Source organism: Drosophila santomea, chromosome 3L (assembly GCF_016746245.2).
Source record: "Drosophila santomea strain STO CAGO 1482 chromosome 3L, Prin_Dsan_1.1, whole genome shotgun sequence".
NCBI classification, from domain to species: Eukaryota; Metazoa; Arthropoda; class Insecta; order Diptera; family Drosophilidae; genus Drosophila; species Drosophila santomea.
The window spans coordinates 23851796-23874840 of record NC_053018.2 but is presented as its reverse complement, the minus strand read 5'-3'; the positions used below and the strand labels follow the sequence as shown (position 1 = coordinate 23874840).

At 36.8% G+C, this 23045-nt stretch overlaps 2 protein-coding genes and 1 long non-coding RNA gene across 4 annotated transcripts; 2 read left to right on the top strand and 1 right to left on the bottom strand.

Moving 5' to 3' along the window:
- Positions 1 to 7217: 7217 nt before the first annotated feature.
- LOC120448526 (casein kinase II subunit alpha) lies at positions 7218 to 10884 on the bottom strand. 2 transcript variants are annotated; one of them, XM_039630564.1, is made up of 3 exons: positions 10760 to 10884; positions 10154 to 10281; positions 7218 to 8562 (listed from the first exon to the last, which is right to left on the bottom strand). In XM_039630564.1, the coding sequence occupies exon 3, from the start codon at positions 8430 to 8432 to the stop codon at positions 7422 to 7424; it is 1011 nt and encodes a 336-aa protein (XP_039486498.1). In that variant the 5' UTR covers positions 8433 to 8562; positions 10154 to 10281; positions 10760 to 10884; the 3' UTR covers positions 7218 to 7421. The 2 variants fall into 2 exon arrangements, with proteins under 2 accessions (XP_039486498.1, XP_039486499.1); XM_039630565.2 differs by having other exon boundaries at positions 10664 to 10790.
- Positions 10885 to 17679: 6795 nt separating this feature from the next.
- LOC120448527 (60S ribosomal protein L10) lies at positions 17680 to 19318 on the top strand. The gene is made up of 5 exons (XM_039630566.1): positions 17680 to 17787; positions 17921 to 17951; positions 18012 to 18317; positions 18383 to 18545; positions 19075 to 19318. Exons 2-5 carry the CDS (start codon positions 17929 to 17931, stop codon positions 19237 to 19239), a joined length of 657 nt encoding a protein of 218 aa, XP_039486500.1. The 5' UTR covers positions 17680 to 17787; positions 17921 to 17928; the 3' UTR covers positions 19240 to 19318.
- Positions 19319 to 20845: 1527 nt separating this feature from the next.
- On the top strand, positions 20846 to 22753 carry LOC120449992. The gene is made up of 2 exons (XR_005616234.1): positions 20846 to 22028; positions 22102 to 22753. It is a non-coding gene; the product is annotated as an uncharacterized LOC120449992 (long non-coding RNA).
- The last annotated feature ends 292 nt before the right edge of the window (positions 22754 to 23045 follow it).

Below are 23045 nucleotides of genomic sequence, written 5' to 3'. Positions count from 1 at the left end.
TCAAGCTTAATCTCTACAAGATTGGGGCTTCAAGTGTTTTTGATATTGAACACGCCTTTGGCGAAAAATCCCTTTTCCTTTAGCGCCTCATTTATCTCTTCGGGCGTAACATCACACTCAATGCCCTTCAGTACTAACATAGACATAGCATGATTTCCCTAACTGTTCCCTGAGCACATCGTCAATGGATCTTTGAAAAATACTGGGTGCATTTTTCAACCCAAAAGGAAGTCTGCAAAACTCAAACTTCCCGTTTCCTACTGAGAAAGCAGTTTTATCTCTTTCTTTTTCAGCGAGTAGTATCTGATGAAAACCATACTTTATATCCAAGGTGGTAAAGTATTGTGCCCTGCCTAAGTTTGCCAAAATTAAAACAATGACACCATCTCTTTACATAGCTTGTGTTTCTGCATTTACAAAATTAGAGGCGCCCTTCGGGTATGGGTACAATTTTAAATATGTGGGGTCCTTGTTCTCTGTCCAGATAGTAGCAATGATATTGGTATTGCATGGTAGAGCATGGTTTCCAAACATGAAGTGAAATTTTTCTATAATATCTTGAGGTACTTCTATTTACGTCCGAGCATTTAAGAAATTCGATTATTTCAGGCCATTGTTAGTTATAAGATTTTTATTTTTTAGGTCGACTACAGCGTCGATTTGTTTAATTAAGTCAAGTCCAATTATTCTGTCAAATGTTGTGAGGTTTGGTAATAAGAATGTTGTATTTTTTTTTTTTTTTTTTTTTATTTATTTGTGCTTTATCCCTTATATATATATGTACATTTCATTAAAGCTAATGGTATAATTAGGTATTTACAGTGTTTAGCTAAGGCTTTCATCTGAAATATTTATTAATTATGTCTAGTTGACCTGTTTTAGTTTTTTGTATAACAATATTAATTATTTATTAAGGAAAACAAGGGAGAAGAAAACCTTAATTGACTTACAACTAACTTAAAAACTAAGACTTGAAACAAAGATTGTTAATATTGTATTTTTTTTTGTTGAACTTTTTGTACACCTGCTTTTATATGTAGGTACTTAGTGTTTGTGTAATAAGGTAAGTTCATTATTAATTTTAACAGCTTGTTTTGGCATATTTGAAGTTTTTTGATATGAGTTTGAGCACATCTACCCCAAACAGGTGACCCATACATTAATATTGGATTAAAAATTGTTTTAAAAATTATGATCTTATTGGATATTGATAATTTAGATTTACGATTTATTAGAGGATACAGTGTGCAAATAATTTTATTAACTTTCATAATTGTGTTGTTGATGTGGTATTTAAATGTTAGTTTTTTATCAAAAATTATACCCAAATATCGAATGTTGTCAACCCATTGTATTGGAGAGTCGAATGTTGTATTTGTGTTAAATAGGTGCATAACCCACTTTTTGTTTATGATGCTATATCCGTGGATTAATTTTGCATGGAATTGGTATTTATTATCTTCATTGTCAAGTAAGGAAATATCTGATATATATGGTTGATTCTTTGTTGTTTTAGTCCCGTATACCTTGCACTGCTATAGTTTGGGTTGATCATTATACCCGTTACTCGTAGAGTAAAAGGGTATACTAGATTCGTTGAAAAGTATGTAACAGGCAGAAGGAAGCGTTTCCGACCATATAAAGTATATATATTCTTGATCAGGATCAGTAGCCGAGTCGATCTGGCCATGTCCGTCTGTCCGTCCGTCTGTCTGTCCGTCTGTCCGTCTGTCCGTCTGTCCGTATGAACGTCGAGATCTCAGGAACTACAAAAGCTAGAAAGTTGAGATTAAGTATACAGACTCCAGGGTCATAGACGCAGCGCAAGTTTGTCGATTCAGGTTGCCACGCCCACTCTAACGCCCACAAACCGCCCAAAACTGCCACGCCCACATTTTTGAAAAATGTTTTAATATTTTTTCATTTTTGTATTGGTCTTGTAAATTTCTATCGATTTGCAAAAAAACTTTTTGCCACGCCCACTCTAACGCCCACAAACCGCCCAAAGCTGCCACGCCCACACTTTTGAAAAATGTTTCGATATTTTTTCATATTTGTATTAGTCTTGTAAATTTCTATCTATCTGCTAAAAAACTTTTGGCCACGCCCACTCTAACGCCCACAAACCGCCCAAAGCTGCCACGCCCATACTTTTGAAAAATGTTTTGATATTTTTTCATTTTTGCATTAGTCTTGTAAATTTCTATCTATTTGCCAAAAAACTTTTGGCCACGCCCACTCTAACGCCCACAAACCGCCAAAAACTGTCCTTCGCACTTACACTAGCTGAGTAACGGGTATCAGATAGTCGGGGAACTCGACTATAGCGTTCTCTCTTGTTTTGTAGTTAGATTCGCCACTGTCTGTTCTGAATTTGTCCATAAGATTGGCCGCTTTGTTGGTTTTGAGTGGGTTGTCTAGAATGTGAAGAGCTGTTTATGTACATTAGTTGGACTTGATCTCTCTTAGGTTGTCACTGTCTTGTATTGAAATAAGGATTTTTACTTTCTTGATTAAATCTAACATCTGGGGTTACATCCATGCTTCGGTCAAGGTGCTCGTGGTTAGCTTCGACTTTTTAAGCTAATACTAATGCAGAAGGAAGATCGGATGGTCTTGCGAAGAATAGAACGTTGCTTAACGACTTTTTAGTTCATAGTTTTCATTCAAAGGTAGGCAACGGTGTTGTCGTAGTATAGTCTTGTTTATGATAATATTATTATGATGTTTGTTTATAGTCTACGTCGCCATAATATTGTAGCTGAGTCAAATTTCCTTGGAGGAGTGTTGACATTTCCTGCTCTATCAAATACACTGGTCGTTTATCAGCGTATGTAAAATCGGTTGGTAATGGCCTTAAAGTTGAAGAGAGTATCAAAAGATGAGAGAATCATGTCAGCTGAACCTTTAATTTTGTTCCTCATTATGCCAAGTGCTTGATATTGTTATAAACGTTACTCGTAGAGTAAAAGAGTATACTAGATTCGTTGAAAAGTATGTAACAGGCAGAAGGAACCGTTTCCGACCATATAAAGTATATATATTTTTGATCAGGATCAATAGTCGAGTCGATCTGGCCATGTCCGTCTGTCCGTCCGTCTGTCTGTCCGTCTGTCTGTCAGTCTGTCCGCCTGTCTGTCTGTCCGTCCGTATGAACGCTGAGATCTCAGTAACTACAAAAGCTAGAAAGTTGAGATTAAACATACAGACTCCAGAGTGTTAGACGCAGCGCAAGTTTGTCGATTCATGTTGCCACGCCCACTCTAACGCCCACAAACCGCCCAAAACTGCTACGCCCACACTTTTGAAAAATGTTTTGATATTTTTTCATTTTTGTATTGGTCTTGCAAATTTATATCGATTTGCCAAAAAACGTTTTGCCACGCCCACTCTAACGCCCACAAACCGCCAAAACTGTCAGTGTTGAAGACTCTCCTTCGCACTTCCACTAGCTGAGTAACGGGTATCATATAGTCGGGGAACTCGACTAAAGCGTTCTCTCTTGTTTGGAACTTCTATCGTACCTTTCGTACACTTTATATGTTGTATGTGCTGCCTTCCTCCATGGAACCTCTACCTCAGATGTGCCGCCATTTACACTACCTAAATGATCTTTAATATCTTGTAGCTTTTGATTTAATCTTTACTTTTAATTATGCATTGGTCAGGGCCATGTTGAGAAATCTTTGAATTTACAATTGTTTGAATCTATCTTATAATGTTCGAAAGGATTCCAAAGAAGGTTCGGTGTTGTAGAGTCAGAGCGTCTGCTCAGTTAGAGTTACTTTATTCGAATATTTCTTATTCGACCCGTACATACAGTACTTATTCTATATACATATAGTTTCATATACATATACATATATGTATGTAGAAGGCATGCATGGTCTGCATGCTTGAGCTGCAAAGTGCAAGCTTAGCATTCCCAAGCTCCGCGATCGGCTTATGTATAAGCGTTAGATCAATACGCTGGAATACTTGTGTAATTGTTGGTGGTCTTTTGTGTACTTGAACGTTATGTTTATTATGACAAAGTGTCACAATGTTTTGAAGCTAAGTTGTACCCATTAATTTAGTATATGTACAGGGTAGATATGCTACAATCTAGTAGATCTTCTAATTCGCTATCAGAATTTTGTCTTTGAGAGAACGCAGGGACGATCTTGCATTATATAGCGAGCCCTGACGGCGACTAGCCGAAACTGGCTAGCCAGGTAACCAGCAATCTGGAGTAGTAGCAGCGTAGCTAAACAAGTAGCTCATGGGCTATCGGACAATGGGTTTGTTAAAGCAAAGGTGGGCATACAGCGTATACCTAGCTCCCAGCCTGACCATAAGCGAATTCAGTCGGACAGTATACACATAGATTGGCCTCAGACGCTAGAGGCAGCACCCAGGTTCTTATAGCCGGCGACTTCAACGCATGGTCAGAGAACTGGGGCAGTGCACTCACCAACTCGAGAGGTTGGATAGTGTTAGAGGCGTTCGCGCCTCTGGACCTAGCGTTTTTAACCCAAGGGAACCATCACACTTTCAGGCGCACAGGTATGGGCTCTGTAGTGGACCTCACCTTCACTAGTACTATTATTTGCGGTTTGGGACGCCCAACCACTACCCAAACCCAAGCCGGGAAGAAATACAAACCGGACTCCCTAGTTCAGGTCCTACCCTCGATGCGCCATCTGAAGACCGCGTGTGACGCCAGACTGAAGAGGTCTATCTCAGACGCGGGTGACCTCTCACCGTCCCAGTTTGAATTCAGGAAAGCGCGATCCACGGTGGACGCCGCCAGCAGAGTAGCGGCCCAGGCAATCGAAACACGAGATGGAAAGCGGGTACCAAAGAGTTCTGCCTTATGGCCACCCTAGACATCCGGAACGCCTTCAACACATGGCTTTGCTGGTAGCCGCCAAGCATCTCGACCAGGCAGAGGAAACGTGCAACAGCAACATTAGGGCTATCGAACAGCGGCTCAGCTTAATGGGACTAAAACTGGCCCCGAAAAAGACGGAGGCTGTATATTATAATTAGGCCAGAAGCAAAGCAGCGCACCCTGGATACATGACAAATTAGGTGGCTCAACCCAACCTACCCAACCTAAAGCCGTGTATAGAACGCAAGCATGAAGAATTGAGCTTTTAGCTAACGCAAGTATTCAGCTGGCATGGCTGCTTTTGCAGCTATCTAAAGCGCTTCGGACATGAGGGGTCGGTTTTTTGTTTATGGATCGAGGGTTCTACGACCGCGTTGAAATGTCTGATGGTAAAACGGTCGAGGGTCTTACAAACACGTTTGGGCGCCAATTAACAATTTCTAAGTAGATTATTTGAAGAGAGGCTAAGACCGTCCCGAATTATTCCCAAAAATCAACTGAAGTCTAAGTTTATTGTCGCTTAAAATGATAGCTAGCGGATAACAGGCGAGCCAAGAACTGCAACGTTGTCGCTGAGTCGCTGGGAACGTTGTTGGGTAACATCCGCTGGTTAAGCTGACCCGGAATTCGTGGCCCACAGATTACGCGTTATCAGCTTGGCAACTTCTTTGTCGTGATCTTCTTTTCTATACCCTATGCCTAACATGTTGCATATCCACCCAAGGTCAGTCTGCGTCAAAGTATCTACTGCGTATACCCTCTGCACCATATCGGTGGTCATTTTCGGAGAAATCGAAACCAGTAAATTCCCGTAGTCCTTGACGATTACTTCTGTCTCCTCCAATGCACTATTTCTTGCTTAAACGTAAGCTAGCACTTATGAAATTATTTAAACACGCCATTATAGTACAAACAAGAGAGAACGCTATAGTCGAGTTCCCCGACTATCTGATACCCGTTACTCAGCTAGTGGAAGGGAGAAGGAGAGTCTTAAACACAGTTTTTGGCGGTTTGTAGGCGTAATAGTGGGCCTGGCAGAAAGTTTTTTGGCAAATCGATAGAAATTTACAAGACCAACACAAAAATGAAAATATATCAAAACATTTTTCAAAAGTGTGGTCGTAGCAGCTTTGGGCGGTTTGTGGTCGTTCGAGAGGGCGTGGCAAAAAGTGTTTTGGTAAATCGATAGAAAATAAGAAGACTAATACAAAAATGAAAAAATATCATAACATTTTTCAAAAGTGTGGGCGTGGCAGTTTTGGGCGGTTTGTGGGCGTTAGAGTGAGCGTGGCAACATGAATTGACAAACTTGCACTGCGTCTATGTCTCTGGAGTCTGCATGCTTAATTTCAACTTTCTAGCTTTTGTAGTTCCTGAGATCTCAGCGTTCATACGGACGGACAGACGGACGGACGGTCAGACGGACAGACGGACATGGTCATATCGACTCGGCTATTGATCCTGATCAAGAATATATATACTTTATATGGTCGGAAACGCTTCCTTCTGCCTGTTACATACTTTTCAACGAATCTAGTATACCCTTTTACTCTACGAGTAACGGGTATAAAAATTTCGACTGTATATTTTTTTTTACGTTCAACTTTTGTTTAATGTTATAAATTTTTTTCACTTTTTCAATACCGTTCACATTTCTACAATCCCCAACGAGCGCCCAAAATGTGGGGTTCTATTATAGTATTATTAACTTTATTCGTATTTTAAGACAAACAATATAGGATAAGGAAATTATAGGTCGTCGTTGTCTCACGGTTTCGTCTTCACCGTCCGTTGTCGCTCTCGAAGCCACACAGGACAAACGCAAACTTACTTTTTCTACGAGCAAACTACAACTCCCTACCGCCGTCGTACAGCACTTCGTTGTAGTCGTTGCTCTTATTTTCATCGTCGTTGTCTAGGGATCCCCAGTTTCATACTAGTGGGATTTGGGTAAACAACCAAAAACCAATTCCACCAAAATATACATATAAATATATATATATATATATTTTTTATTTTTTATATATCTAAACTTTCCCAAATATTTCTAATGAATTCTCAAATATGTATATAAAAAGACAATTTAAAGTTAGCTGTTTTTAAGGTATTCAAAATTCATACAATAGTTGACAAATATTTAAGTTCGACTTTTTATAAAATTATAAGTGGTTTTATTAAAAGAATATAAAATAAATGTTAAAAATTTAATTACATTGATATTGAATACAAATAAATGAAACCGTAAATATTTACGACTTTTGTTTACATATTTTTGAAGGAAAAAGTATGCGGGTGTTATACAAAAAAATATTGCAATATCATTCCCAGAATAAATATTAAGGAATTAGATTTTTACTTTTAGAATTTATTCGATTTCTTTGTTTAATCCCTTAACGAACAGTAGAAGTCATTTTTAAGACAGTAGCTTAATTTATTTTATTTTTCTTCGTATTTTATTATTTTTATTTTTTTTTGCATAATTATCATATTGTTAAATGGCTGCTATCCCAAACTCGAATTACAGTATTTACCATAATGAAAAAACTTCTTATTGCTGATTATTGGGATTCATTTGTCCATTGACAATAGGTAAAAAATATGGATGGGCCATTGCTTCGCGAGCTGTGAGTCGGTCAACGTGATCATAGCGCAAGAGTTTATCAAGAAAGTCTAGAGCTTCAGGAGAAACTAAATGTTGGTTGTCAGAATGGACAAATCTTTCCCATCGCTTTCGTGAGTGACGCTGTAGAATATCGTGAAATCTTGGATCGAGGTCAATATTGTATTTATCCAAATATGCGTAGAGTTCTTCGGTGCCCAGCACCTTTGCAATGCGTACCAATTGATCATAGTTGTCATGACCATGGAAAAATGGCTCTTTTCGGAATATCATTGACGCCAACATGCAACCCAATGACCACATATCCAGTGAGTAATCATACATCTGGTAATCTACCAGTAATTCGGGGCCTTTAAAATATCTGGACGCCACGCGAACATTATATTCTTGACCAGGATGATAAAATTCGGCAAGTCCCCAATCTATAAGGCGCAATTTTCGATTTTCGTGATCGATCATAACATTGTGGGGCTTTACATCACGATGCATTATTCCCATGCTATGGCAGTAGTCAAGTGCCTTAAGAAGCTCAAACAAGTAATAACGAATCTCATAATCAGTTAATGTTTGGTAAAGTTGCTTGAAATCTGTGTTGTTGACGTGCTCAAAAATCAACGCTGGTGTACGAGATACTGGATCCTTGACAACGGCTAAAAGTGTTATTATATTAGTTCCTCCACGCAAGTTCTCCAAAATTTTGATTTCACGCTTTATCTTCTTCTTTTTAACAGGTTTTAGAATTTTAACCACGCACTTTTCTGTGGTCGTAATATTAATTGCTTCGAAGACCTCAGAATACTTTCCACGGCCTAGTTTACGGACCAACTGATAATCGTCCTGATTGCCCCAATCAACCACATAATTTTCATAGTCCCAATATTCATCCGGCTTATGGGCATTGACATCTGTGTACACGCGAGCAGCACTTGGAAGAGTCATTTTTCTCAACAATTCGTTCTTTTCTGACTCTTTTTTAAAACTCTCTTTGGGTTGTAACAATAAGTTCCTCTGAGCTGATTCTGTTTTCAGTCGGTTGGTCCTAGCAACAATATTAATATGGTACAACAATCTGAAAGTAAAACAAAAACGTAGTTAATCAGAAGCAAGTGGAAACAAATGTCAACATATTAACATTGCATAACACAAATTATCAAAAAAAATATCAAAATAAAAAAAAATTAATAATTTAGCTTAATATAATAGATAAAAGAGAAAAACAAGAGAGAACGCTATAGTCAATTTTTTTTTCAAGATTTTTCTATGATGATAAAGAATATATATACTTTATACGGTCGGAAACGCTTTCTTCTGCCTGTTACATACTTTTCAACAAATCTAGAAGATTGCAAAAAAAATTACAAATTCCTTTAATATTTTCTTTGCAGCTAACCACCAAAAATCGAATCACACTCATTCTTTAGTTTTTAACAAATTAATGTTTTTAGATAAATCAAGTTAAATGACGTAGTCTGACGTCCTCCCTTTTTCCTCCCTCTCTCTTGCGTTAATATCATTTCAGATGATGCAAATATAAAGTTGCATGATTTTAAAGCGCATTTAAAATTTAAAATATTTTTAAAAGGGGATACTGTTAAAAAATAAAATTTTTTGTCGGTCTTTTTTGTCAGTATGTTCGAAAACGTTACCTTCGGTTCCTGACATAAGCGTTTTTTGGCAAATCGATAGAAAATTACAAGACTAATACAAAAATGAAAAGATATCAAAACATTTTTCAAAATTGTGGGCGTGGCTGCTTTGGGCGGTTTGTGGGCGTTAGAGTGGGCGTGGCAAAAAGTTTTTTTGAACAATACAAAAATGAAAAAATATCAAAGCATTTTTCAAAAGTGTGGGCGTGGCAGCTTTGGGCGGTTTGTGAGCGTTAGAGTGGGCGTGGCAACATGAATCGACAAACTTGGGCTGGGTCTTTGTCTCTGGAGTCAATATACTAAACTTTCTAGTTTTTGTAGTTCCTGAGATCTCGACGTTCATTCTGACGGACAGACGGACATGGCCAGATCGACTCGGTTATTGATCCTGATCAAGAATATATAAGCTTTATATGGTCGGAAACGCATCCTTCTGTCTGTTAAAACGAATCTAGTATACCCTTTTACTTTACGAGTAACGGGTATAAAAACCTCACCGAGTTAAAAAAAAAATGGAAACCCAGTTTACATATATGTATGTATGTATATGTACAATACAAATAATATATACTTATTGGGCGAGCATCGAATGGAAACGACTTTGTATGCTGAATAACAATGGTTTTGCTCCTCGTTAGGTGTTTCTTTGAAACACGTTGATGTTGACCAAAATAGTAGGTTAATGTTAGTCCTAAGATTATTTCAAATATTTGTAGGAAAATGTGTTATTTCAAATAGATACAAAAACAAATTAAGAAACAAGTACAGAATTGGTGGTTATTAATGCAGTACACAGAATTTACATTTTTAAGCGCTTATTGGCATTATTGTATGCCAAACTCTGCTGCCAACAATTCACTATAACTTTAAAAACGAACAGAATATAGCTTTACAATGGACAAGCAAAATAATCTGATTGAGGGTTAATTTATTGCGCCGTGCTTACAAAAATGAGGTGGTGTCGCAAACATATCGTGCATAAATGCATAAATATAAATATGGAAAAAAACGTACCCAAATTGTGAAGATTGATTGTAATAATAAGGTGGCTGCCCAAAGTATTTTGAAAGATTTCTCCGTCCCGTAAAGTATCCAATAGAGAATCCACAGTAAATGCCGGGTATGTTCCTCAGAGTTTTGCACTAATTTATATAATAAGCAAGTTTTTAATGAGAATAGATTTTATATTTACTTTTAAATGAATACATATTTATTTATGAGACGTATGTTGTGCCTATTCATGTACATAAATAAACCCTAGGTATATACAAATTAACATGTAAATATATTATGTATGCATACATATATATGTATGCAAGTGCTATAATTCAATGAATACATTCACAATATAACGAATGTTCAATATACACACTAAAATCATAATGTAAAAATCGAAAACAAATTTGGATGATGAGTTAACCGGCTTTTGGCACTTAATGATTCAGAAAGGCCACATGTGTACATATATAGATATATAAGCCAATTTCATAGACTTGCCACACATATACAATTATTCATATTTACTCATATCATGATTTTATGAGAAAAGACGATGTACCGCAAAATTCACAGATACATATTTATTTAATACTATTAAATGACAAGAGTAATAATACTCACGCCTTAGTAAAAAAAAATCAGCGTGCGTGGTTATGGTGACAATTTTTCTTTATTTTAAGAAGGTTAACTTAACCGCTGTATATTTTACTGCATAACAATATAAAAGGTAGTCAAGATAAATCGAGAAGTCATCGTTAATTTAGAAACAATGGAAAAAAACCGAACATTCCGATTATTATTATTATTTTGCGATGTTTATTATATTTATTTATTTATGTCTTTAAGTCACTCACTCATTGAATACATTGGAAAAAGTAAAAAATATAGCTCGTATTTATATAGAGTCTGTGCTTAGCAATTAAAAATGAAAATCGATGTAAAAAGACAGAACGCTATAGTCGAGTTCTTCAACTATCTGATAACCGTTACTCATCTAGTGGAAGTGCGAGGGAAAATTTCTTTGGTGACATCAATTTTGGCCGATTTGCGGGCGTTAAAGTGGGCGAGGCAGCTTGGGTCAACAAAATTGCCCTGCGCTTATGTTTCAAGAATCGGTATGCTTAATCATAACCTTCTAGTTTTTATAGTTCCAGCGATCTCGACGTTCATACGGACAGACGGACATGGCGAGATCCACTCAAGAATGATCAATTAAAAACATTCTTCAGCCTGTTATAAATTTTCAACGGATTTAGTATACCCTTTTAGGGTTGATAGATGGTTAAATGATCACTTTAATCGTATTAATACCCATGTTTTGAAATTTAATCGTTTTAAGCATGAACCAAATATATTATTAAATCAATAGTTCGCTTAAGCTCGGCTTGCTTTTCTGAGGATACACTACTAAAAAGTAGCAAACAACAAAAATGTATCTTATTTGCGTATATTTTAAAATTTGTACGTTTTTGAATAATGTTCACTCAAAACCTCACAAGTCCACACTTTTGAAATAATGCGTCCTTATATTACTTGTCTTATATTAGATTAGACCTTCACAATCTTTTGAAAGCTATCATTTAAAGACTTCGGTAAGCGATCATGATGAATAGGATGCAGCGTTATTATTGACGTGTGCGGTGTGGCTGTCCGCTTTTGACACCGTGGATGCCATTTGCTAATTATACCCGTTACTCGTAGAGTAGGATCAATAGCCGAGCCGATCTGGCCATGTCCGTCTGTCCGTCTGTCCGTGCATATGAACGTCGAGATCTCAGGAACTACAAAACCTAGAAAGTTGGGATTAAGCATACAGACTCCAGAGACATAGAAGCAGCGCAAGTTTGTCGATTCATGTTGACACGCCCACACTTTTGAAAAGGGTTTGAATATTTTTTCATTTTTGCACGCCCACTCTAACGCCCACAAGCCGCCAAAAACTGTCAGTGTTAAAGACTCTCCTTTGCATTTCTACTAGCTGATGAAACGGGTATCAGATGGTCGGGGAACTCGACTATAGTGTTCTCTCTTGTTTCGTTTGGTTTTTCTTAAGCCGTTTGCTTAAGGCCGACTTATACATAGAGCTCCTCGGTTGCTACTGTTTTTTAAAATTTATATTTAATTAAAGTTGATTTGCTGCATTAGTATAGCATTGGTTTAATAACTTAATTTTATTGGTATGGGCTAGAAGACAAATCAAATTTTAGAGGGAACAAGCGCAGCCTGGCCTACTGTCAAAAATCTAGGCGCGATTGCCCCAAACTTAATTTGTTTTGGTTTCCTAAATGGGGTAGGTTTTCCATATGATATTGGGATAAACTATCTGAGGAAAGGAACAATTCCAGATCGCAACCTTAGTAAAGATAATAATAATTTTAATATCAAGGCTGTTAACCCGCCTCCACAACGAAGTTACTTCTCTCAGTCCACTGTTGAAGTTTGTCGTCCGTGCCATAAAATCACGAAAACACTAAAAGTGTTTTAAAATAAGCATTTGACTTTTAAAAAATGTTTTATAATAAATATTTGACTTATAATAAATATCTGCTGAAAGAAATATTCGAATTATTAGATATAGATTATCAGTTTTGGGGCGGGTTTTGTGGGGCGTTAGAGTGGGGCGTGGCAACGTGAATCGACAAACTTGCGCTGCTTCTATGTCTCTGGATTCTGTATGCTTATTCTCAACTTTCTAGCTTTTATAGTTCCTGAGATCTCGACGTTCATACGGAAGGACAGACAGACAGACGGAAAGACAGACGGACAGACAGACGGACGGACAGACGGACATGGTCAGATCGACTCGGCTATTGATCCTGATCAAGAATATATATACGTTATATGGTCGGAAACGCTTCCTTCTGCCTGTTACATACTTATACATACGAATCTAGTATACCCTTTTATTCTACGAGTAACGGGTATAAATATAAAAACATCTTTCCCCTTCCTCGCTATTTTTTGAAAATACTTCGGTAACATCGGATCAGGCAATAGCCGATCTACTTGCCAAGTTTTTTCAAACCACGTATTCTACGTTACCTCATTCCGAACGGCCTTACTCTTACGCGGTATCAAAGTCAAATTTAATATTCTGTCCCACTTTAAACGAAAGCTCACCGCTTTATGATCTTCAGCGAGTTAAGCCTGTCTATTCGCCAGGTCCCGACGGAATTCCTGGCTGTGTGCTTAGATTCTGTGCGGAAGCCTTGTGCAAACCTCTACTAAAACTGTTTAACTTATCTCTGGAATCTACACAGTTCCCCCAAATATGGAAGGAGTCCTTTGTGATCCATCTCCATAGAAAAGGTAGCAAATCGGATGCAAGCAATTACAGAGGAATCTCCAAATTGTCTGCTATCCCTAAGCTTTTTGAGAACGTTATCACTCCTCATTTGCAGCACCTTTGTAGGTCAATTATATCACCATGTCAGCATGGGTTCATGAAACGCAGATCAACAACTACTAACCTTCTGGAGCTAAACTCCTTCGTAGTACAGGGCTTCAAAAATAATCTTCAAACAGATGTCATTTATACGGATTTTAGTAAAGCATTTGACTGTGTTAATCATTCATTTTTAATAAAAAAAACTTGATTTATTAGGTTTCCCTGTTGATCTCCTAAATTGGACTTATCTGAATGGCAGCACGCAACGGGTCCTCTTTAAAAATTCTCTTTCTTGTATTCTCCGAGTCACATCCGGCGTCCCACAAGGGAGCCACCTAGGTCCTCTCCTTTTTACCTTATTTATTACGGACCTTCCCTTAATAATAAATCATTCTCGTGTACTAATGTACGCTGATGATGTAAAATTATGCTTGCAATATAGGGACATTTCTCGCCATTTGGACTTACAATCCGATCTAGACTGCTTTCAAACCTGGTGCCGTGATAACGTATTAAACTTAAATGGCTCTAAGTGTAAAGTTATGACCTTTTATCGTCCCAACTTAATGCACGCAACTTACACTTTAAGTGGGTGCTCTTTGGACAGAATAACACATGTTGATGATCTTGGTGTTCTTCTGGACCATAAACTTAAATTTTCAGACCATATTTCGTCTATTGTCAATAAGGCCAGGGGTGTGCTTGGTTTTATAAAACGGTGGTCAAAGGAATTTGATGATCCTTACATGACCAAAACCTTATTTATTTCTCTAGTCCGTCCGATCCTCGAGTATGGATCACCTGTTTGGAGTCCACAATATGAAGTTTACTCGGTTCAAAAGAACTTCTTACTTTTTGCCTTACGGCGCCTTAATTGGGATGCAAACCTTAGATTACCTCCTTATTCAAGTAGATTAATGTTAATTAACTTACCCTCCTTAGCTAACCGTAGAACGATGCTTGGAACAGTCTTTATTTTTAACCTTATTCGTGGTGAAGTGGATAGTCCCGACTTGGTTAGTCGGCTAAACTTCACTGTTCCAAGCAGATTTACTAGAAATTTCGTACCTCTAATTTTAAATCATTGTAGATCTAACTATGAGTTGCATGATCCCTACAGAGTATTATGTTCTGACTATAATAGATTCTATCCTATTGTCTCTAATTCTAACTCTCTGCCGTTTTTAAAGCGATCAGTACTAACGTACTTAACGAATTCTTAGATCTTACTACTATATACATACATATATTTCCTCGTCCTTTACTGTCTTCTATATCGCGTCTATCTTCCCGCGATTCGAGCCGTACGATACACGGCAGCGCCCCTCGGTCGGTTGGGCGGGAGGTGTAGCCGTGGGACTCGCGCGTTAAAAAAAAAAAAAAAAAGAGTGGGGGCGTGGCAGCTTTTGGGCGGTAAAGTGGGAGTGGCAAATTGTTTTCTGCAAATCGATAGAAATTTACAAAAAAAACATGCAAACATGATTCGACAAACTTGCGCAGCGTCTATGTGCTGCGATCTCGACGTTTATAAGGACGGACAGACGGACCTGTATTGAGATCTCGACGTTTATATGGACGGACAGACAGACGAACGAAAGGATTCTACTTTTCGCACTCCACTATTTTCATAAACTGCTGTATTCTTTTTCTGTAGGAAAAGATACATGGACCGACCGACAGACAGTTTTTGTACTCGTTAAAAATTGACTGAAGGTAAATCTCTTTATGCGTCTTCTAGAAGTTTGCAATTATGCTGATGTTGCAGTCTATGCTTGTGTGATCTTGCTACCTTTATCTCATTCCTAGTGTAGGGAGTGTGTACGTCCGTATTTCTTATGGTTGTGTCTTAGTAAATTTTGTACAAATGAGTTTTAGTTGTCACGCTGAATTAATATGTATAATGATTATTCTTATATTTACAAAGCACTGCTAGTAGCAGCATACTCTGTATTAAAAAGCTTTCGCTGATAAGCTTGTTGATGCTTCACCCTATATAGCATTATTAACGGTACGTCATACACATCCTGACTAAAGTTAATTTCCATGTTGAGATTGAGCAATGAGTCCTGAGATCTCCTAATAGAGCCAATTTTCGAGCCATATGTTATTTATATTTGCTACTTTTGATACAATGAATTGTATTATTGAATTGTACTATTCGCATCCCGTATCCCACCTGGATTCCATTTTTAAATCAATGATATATGGCTGAACATCTGGGGGGTGTCGCAAAACAGTTTCTCTCCAGTTTCACTGTAAATCCCAATTCCGAATTTTTTGTGAAAATCGAACACTTCTCAACGAGTGTTAGTAATGGCAAATAAAAAACACCGGCTGAATGAAAACACATTTATTCGTAGTTAGGGGCAAAGCTGTCACCGAATATGGCCTTTTTAAAATGATATATTACGGCTATGTTTTGTATATTATTGTAAAAACATTTACATAAGTAAAACTCTGAACAATATAACGATGAAAATAGCGCGCTCAAAAACAGAATTAAAGACAATGACATTTCCCCCTTGATCGAATTACACATTTTTTTGAGGACTCGTTTTTCTTACATATTAATAGAGTAATAATAATATTAAAAGTAATAATCAGGCATGCTCCGTTAAGCAAATGTGTTTGAAATCGCAAAATCAGTGCTACACGGTTTTCAAATTTTTCTGGCTTAAATGAAAAATAAAAGCCTCTTTTTATATCAAATAAGATCCTATTCACTAAGGGAACAAATATTTTACTCAGTGGTCTATTGATGTTTATTCCACACCACCTCAAGATAATTCTGCCATTTAGTTATTTTATAAAAAATATATTTCTGAAAAGCAAAATTTTGCGTCGGAAACAAGAAATTTTGATTTGGCAAGGGGTCGATAAATACTTCACCAAAAGTTATCGCAAAGGTGATTATGGTGGTAAATCGAATAAGGCAGGTAAAAATTCTTATAAAATATTAATAAATTAATAAATATTTCTAAAAAATCAGGCATGCTCCGGTAATCGAATTCGTAAGATTTTTACGATTTCGATTTGAAATCGAAAAATTGGTGCTCCGCTTGTCGAATTCGTAAGAAATCCAATTGTAAACGTGGACTTCTGCCTAGCCGAAATGAAAAGTATATGCCTTTTTTTATATCAAATTAGATCTTATTTTCCTAAGGAAAAAAAAAAGTTTACTCAGTGGACTACTCATCACCAAAAAATATTTCTGCCTCTTAGTTATTTTAAGATAGATGTATTTCTGACCCCACCTCATATTTCACCAACAAAATGTTGCCGTCGGCAACAACAATTTTCGATTTGGCAAGCGGTCGATAAGTACGTCGGCAAAAGCAAAAAGGAGAGCCAAAAGTGTTGTTTGTAAATAATTATATTTAATAGAATTTTTTGAATGGTCAAAGTGCAGTAAAAAAGTAATTGCGAACATCGGAAATAAAACCGTGAAAAAGGTGGCAGCTCTAGACTTTCTTAAGCCCTCCAATATCTGCCTTTTCCTGGCTTCAAAACAAGCAATTGCAAATATAAAAGACATTTTTTTGGGTTGTTTGATTTTAACAAACAAAAAAATAAGTCAGCTGTTTGAGCAGCAAGAAACGATGAGAAACGAAACATTTCGATAGCAAAGCGATAGCAACAATTTTGCGAAAACCAGACGCGCATCTAAGAAGCTGGGGCTCGTTTAAAGTTCTGTCGAAGCTTCTTTATGGGTAACAGTCTTGTCTAAGAATTGACTTTTAGCAATCCCTCCCAAATTACCGGTTGTTTCTATGGTACTTCTGTATATGTTATACATTGTGTGAAAGACAAACAGATAAATAGAATAAAGAATTTGCCATGATAGTTCGAATTGAAGCCAATCTACTAATTTCATTTATGTGCACGAATAGCAATGACATAATTATGATAAGCAAGAAACTGGGTTGCAAGCATAAGTAGTGTTTTGCTATAATCGACTATAGAAAGCTTGCTTATATATGAAAAAAGATTATATTTTATTTTCAGTTTTAGTTTTGAAGCTTAAAGAGGAAATATATGTATTATTTAAATAAAAATTTGATGGGGGATACGAACAAATAAAATTTGTAGATTATTTAGTTTGTAGTGAAAACAATATATAAGGCAATAAGGTTATGTATTCAAATCGTTTCAAAACTAAGAAAAACATGTAACTCACGTACGAGAACATTGGTTTTTCTAGGAAAGATTTTCTGTTTCCGGTTGCTATTTCTTCCTTTTCTCGTGTGCTTCGTTGGAAGAGGTAACTGAGCTCTTTAAATGATCTCTTGAAATCTGAAATATTTCGTTTTAAAATCAGTTTGTATTAGCTTACCAAGTTTCGTTTTTCTTCTATAATGTAACTAAAAATCGTATTTATTTGTTTTATATTTCAGGAGTCAAAATGGGTCGACGACCAGCAAGATGGTAAGTAAATCATTTATATTGCATTACCCGGGTCCTTACTACAAATCTAATTTTATGCAGCTACCGCTATTGTAAAAATAAGCCGTACCCTAAATCTCGATTTTGTCGTGGTGTCCCCGACCCTAAAATTCGTATATTTGATTTGGGAAGGAAAAAAGCTACTGTAGAGGATTTTCCTCTTTGTGTTCATTTGGTTTCTGATGAATATGAACAGCTGAGTAGTGAAGCTTTGGAAGCTGGACGCATTTGTTGCAACAAGTACTTGGTAAAGTACTGCGGTAAGGACCAGTTCCACATCCGAATGCGGCTGCATCCATTCCACGTCATTCGTATCAACAAAATGTTGTCGTGCGCTGGAGCTGATAGGTAAATAATAGTTCATATATGTGTAAATTACTGTATTCTCATGGCCTCTTTTGCACTTTTAATAGGCTTCAAACTGGAATGCGAGGAGCGTTTGGAAAGCCGCAGGGTACAGTTGCTCGAGTTCGTATTGGTCAACCCATTATGTCTGTCCGCTCTAGCGATCGTTACAAGGCTCAAGTTATTGAAGCTTTGCGGCGTGCAAAGTTTAAGTTCCCTGGACGTCAGAAGGCAAGTTACCAATTATTTATTTATTCCCTTGCCGCGCATTAATGGGTTTCCACCGGCACTTAGTAAATAGACTGTCAGTAGCCAAACGAACTATAAAGTATTAGATATATTTTTCATTGCTCAAACGTTTATAAGCTTTGTTTAACGACCGAATTCAATATTACAATATATTTTATATATTATATATTATATATTATATATTATATATTATATATTATATATTATATATTATATATTATATATTATATATTATATATTATATATTATATATTATATATTATTATATATTATATATTATATATTATATATTATATATTATATATTATATATTATATATTATATATTATATATTATATATTATATATTATATATTATATTATATATTATATATTATATATTATATATTATATATTATATATATATTGGTTGTAACTTCCTGGCCTACTAAGAGCTTTGTTTACAGGAAACTAGATTAAAGCTTAAAAAATCAATTTGATAATGCTTTGCTTTTCCTTATATATTTTTTTAGATCTATGTTTCAAAGAAGTGGGGTTTCACAAAATACGAACGTGAGCGTTATGAAGAACTTCGCGATGATAACCGCCTTGAGCAAGATGGTTGCAATGTGAAATACCGCCCAGAGCATGGCCCAATTGCCGCTTGGGAAAAAGCCCAGCGTGATGTTTATGCTTAATAATACAGTTAAATAAAATGTCACATGAACTTTTGTAATTCTGAAATAATATACAAAATTACTATTTGCTGAGCACATATATAAATGCGTTGCTTTATGGTACTATAACTATGTTCAGTATGATCATTAAATTAGTTTTGTTCCAATAAGTGGTTTATCATTTCGCAACAGCAGATCAACCTTCGTTGATTGTGGTAGATTTTGGGAAAAAAATAATTTAATTTGGTAAAAAAAACATGCCATGTAAAATATGCTGAGAGCTCTAGAGCCAGCAGCTCTCTTGTACGCATACAGTGTCTGCCGACCACTGTATGTGTGCATTGTAATGCACTGCAAGGCATTGTAAATTTGACAAGTTCTTTGCCACCACGTTAAAACTCTGTTTTGCTTTAATACAACAATTATTGGAATACGGCATAGAAATAATAATATATGAATCGATGAAAATAATACATAATTAATTTCATAAATGACCTTATAGTAAAATAATTGTTATTAGAGTACTCAGCTTGCGACGGCTGAAATATATAAAAAGAAATAAATTTTGCAATAAACATAAACAAACAATATAAGCGCGAATAGTAATTGCGAAAAGTCGTGATAAAATATAAATGTAATGGGGTAGGCCATTACAATTGTAATCCCCGTGCTGTACCGATTATTACATATGTATGTATGTATATATTATATTATTATGAATTTTTAATTATAAACATAAATATAAATATGTAAACGGTAGCTAATTCGAACGGCGATTTTAACAAACCAATACTGCAAAAAAAAACTTTTAAAAAACAATAGTTACGGCATCAATATTTTATTCGAATATTTCGATAGTGACCAAAACATTAAATTCGTTTCTTAGATCTCGGCCCGAAAATCGTCTTCTAGCTCAAGCACGAAAACGTACACACTATCTCGGTTATTGTTATACCCGTTACTCGTAGAGTAAAAGGGTATACTAGATTCGTTTAAAAGTATGTAACAGGCAGAAGGAAGCGTTTCCGACCATATAAAGTATATATATTCTTGATCAGGATCAGTAGCCGAGTCGATCTGGCCATGTCCGTCTGTCCGTCCGTCTGTCTGTCCGTCTGTCCGTATGAACGTCGAGATCTCAGGAACTACAAAAGCTAGAAAGTTGAGATTAAGTGTACAGACTCCAGGGACATAGACGCAGCGCAAGTTTGTCGATTCATGTTGCCACGGCCACTATAACGCCCACAAACCGCCCAAAACTGCCACGCCCACACTTTTGAAAAATGTTTTGAAATTTTTTCATTTTTGTATTAGTCTCGTAATTTTCTATCTATTTACCAAAAAACTTTTTGTCACGCCCACTCTAACGCCCTCAAACCGCCCAAAGGTGATACGCCCACACTTTTGAAAAATGTTTTGATATTTTTTCATTTTTATATTGGTCTTGTAAATTTCTATCGATTTGCCAAAAAACGTTATGCCACGCCCACTATAACGCCTACAAACCGCCAAAAACTGTGTTTAAGACTCTCCTTCTCCCTTCCACTAGCTGAGTAACGGGTATCAGATAGTCGGGGAACTCGACTATAGCGTTCTCTCTTGTTTTTACTCTCACAAGCAAGAAAATTATATTTTTAGATTTTTACCCTCTTAGCTTTATGCGAACGGAGAGAGCAACTTTTGCCGTCACCAAAAAAGTATTTGCATAGTGCAAAACCATTGTAAAGCCGTTACGCATCTTGTTATTCTAATGTCTTTGCAGATTTATATTCATTTCTACAAACCAAAGAATACAAAAATACGATTATATTTCTTAGCAGATATGGATTTGTGCGTGAGCAATGTGCATTTGTATAATAAATGAAATGTAATAGGGAGTCTTATTTAGTGTTATGAAGAAATTTAGTATTATTGGCATCTACTTGTGTCGCTAATACCTTTGGAGTCCGCATACCGAATACCGGAATACCGTTTTTAATTTGGCATTACAAATAAAACGAACGTTAATCGCAAAAAAAATTAAATTGTATTTTAAACATAAACATATAACCACTATGAGGCAATATAAAATTATATTTTAATGTATGCCTCTTCAATTAATACAAGAACAAACTTATGAAAATGGTAGTAAACTTTTTCTAATTCCATAGCACGGCGTCTTAAGTTTTTCAATGACTATGACTTGCAAGCAGCTACAGAGTTACAAAAAGAGCAAAAATATTAAAATAGATCCCTAGGCTGAGTTGCAATGGACCGCAATGGTTTCCTTAATAGGAAATTGTGAGGCTGCTTGAGGTTTTTTTCCGGTCACTGTCCAGATAGCGTAGCTTGGGTCTTGACCCTAGAGTAATGTAGTATAGTAGATTCTTTGCAAAGCATGTAACTGCTTGCAGGAAGCGTTTCGGACCATCCGTAGAAACGTCGAGATCTCAGAAACTTCGAGGGTGGACCGATAAGTACTTAGCCTACAAAAGAAAAACAAAGGTTTTTGAAAAGTGATGTTTCGTTTTTCAACATAGTCTCCTTTTAGCTCGATACACTTCACCCAGCGATGCTCCAGTTAATTCAATCGGTCTGAAAAAGACGTTTTCTCGAGATCTGCTCTCCGCGCCGGCGATAATCTCCTCATTCGATTGAAATTTCTGTACGGCGAGTGACTTTTTCAAGTTTGGAAACAAAAAGCAGACTCACGGGTCCATATCTGGAGAATACTGTGGATAAGGCAGCATTTCGTAGGCCAATTGGCGTTGCCGAGGGCAGACTTGTGAGCCGGTGCGTTATCAAGATGAACTTTTTTCTTTGCCAAGTGGGTCCGTTTTTTCTTCAATTCAGTGTCGAATAATTCGTCGTAATTCGCTCTGTGATCGTTTTGTTCTTCGCCAGGTAATTGATAAGGATCACACCTTGTTAAACGGTGGATATCGCCTTTCCAGCCGATTTGACAGTCTTTGCCTTCTTCGGAGCACTTTCGCCGGGTGAAGTCCACTGTTTCTTGGTCTCTGGTGTGTATCAGTGGATCCATGTTCCGTCAGCTGTCACGAAAAAAAGAAAAAACTCTTTCGGATTGCGTTTAAACAGCGTCAAACACTGCTCTGATGTGGTCTCACCGTTGCGCTTGCTGACCGAAGTGAGCTTTCTCATGCCCAAAATGTCATGCAGGATATAAACCACGAGATCTTTTGAAATGCCTACGGTCTCACCTATCTCTCGCACCTTCAATCTACTACCTACTCCTCCGTAGTAGGCGTTTACGGGGCACCTGGACGTGCCTAATCAAAAAGCGACGTTAAAACTCGTTAAAAGAATTTTTGATGGTTGCCATGTAAAAAGAAGAGTCACCGTAAACTGCATCCAAACGCTCTTTGATTTTATTACGCGATTTCCCTTCCAGAAACAAGAATCACCGACCGATATTGCTTTTTCTTCATTTTTTTAAAATCCTCGGATACTCGCGCTTTCACAAGCAGTTAAATCCGATCCGGCTGAAATTTCGACAAAGAATGTGCTCTAATAAATTCCTCTGTGGCAACACTTATATATTGGTAGCGTCACCTACAATAATACTAGATTTAAGCGATACGGTAACTCTATATAATTAAGCGTCATTCTCTCGATACGACTTGATACGCGCGCATTGTGCGTGCCTTATTATAATAAAGCATTGTAATCAAAGATATACGCAAACGAATTAAATGGCGAAACCAACATCGCCATAACTCTGGCGATACTGGCGCCACCAGGCGGAGTACATATCGGACTACCCTCGTATAATTGCTAGAATGAAATGTTATGTGTTGGGTCAAAACCCAATTAGAATAATCTTGTAT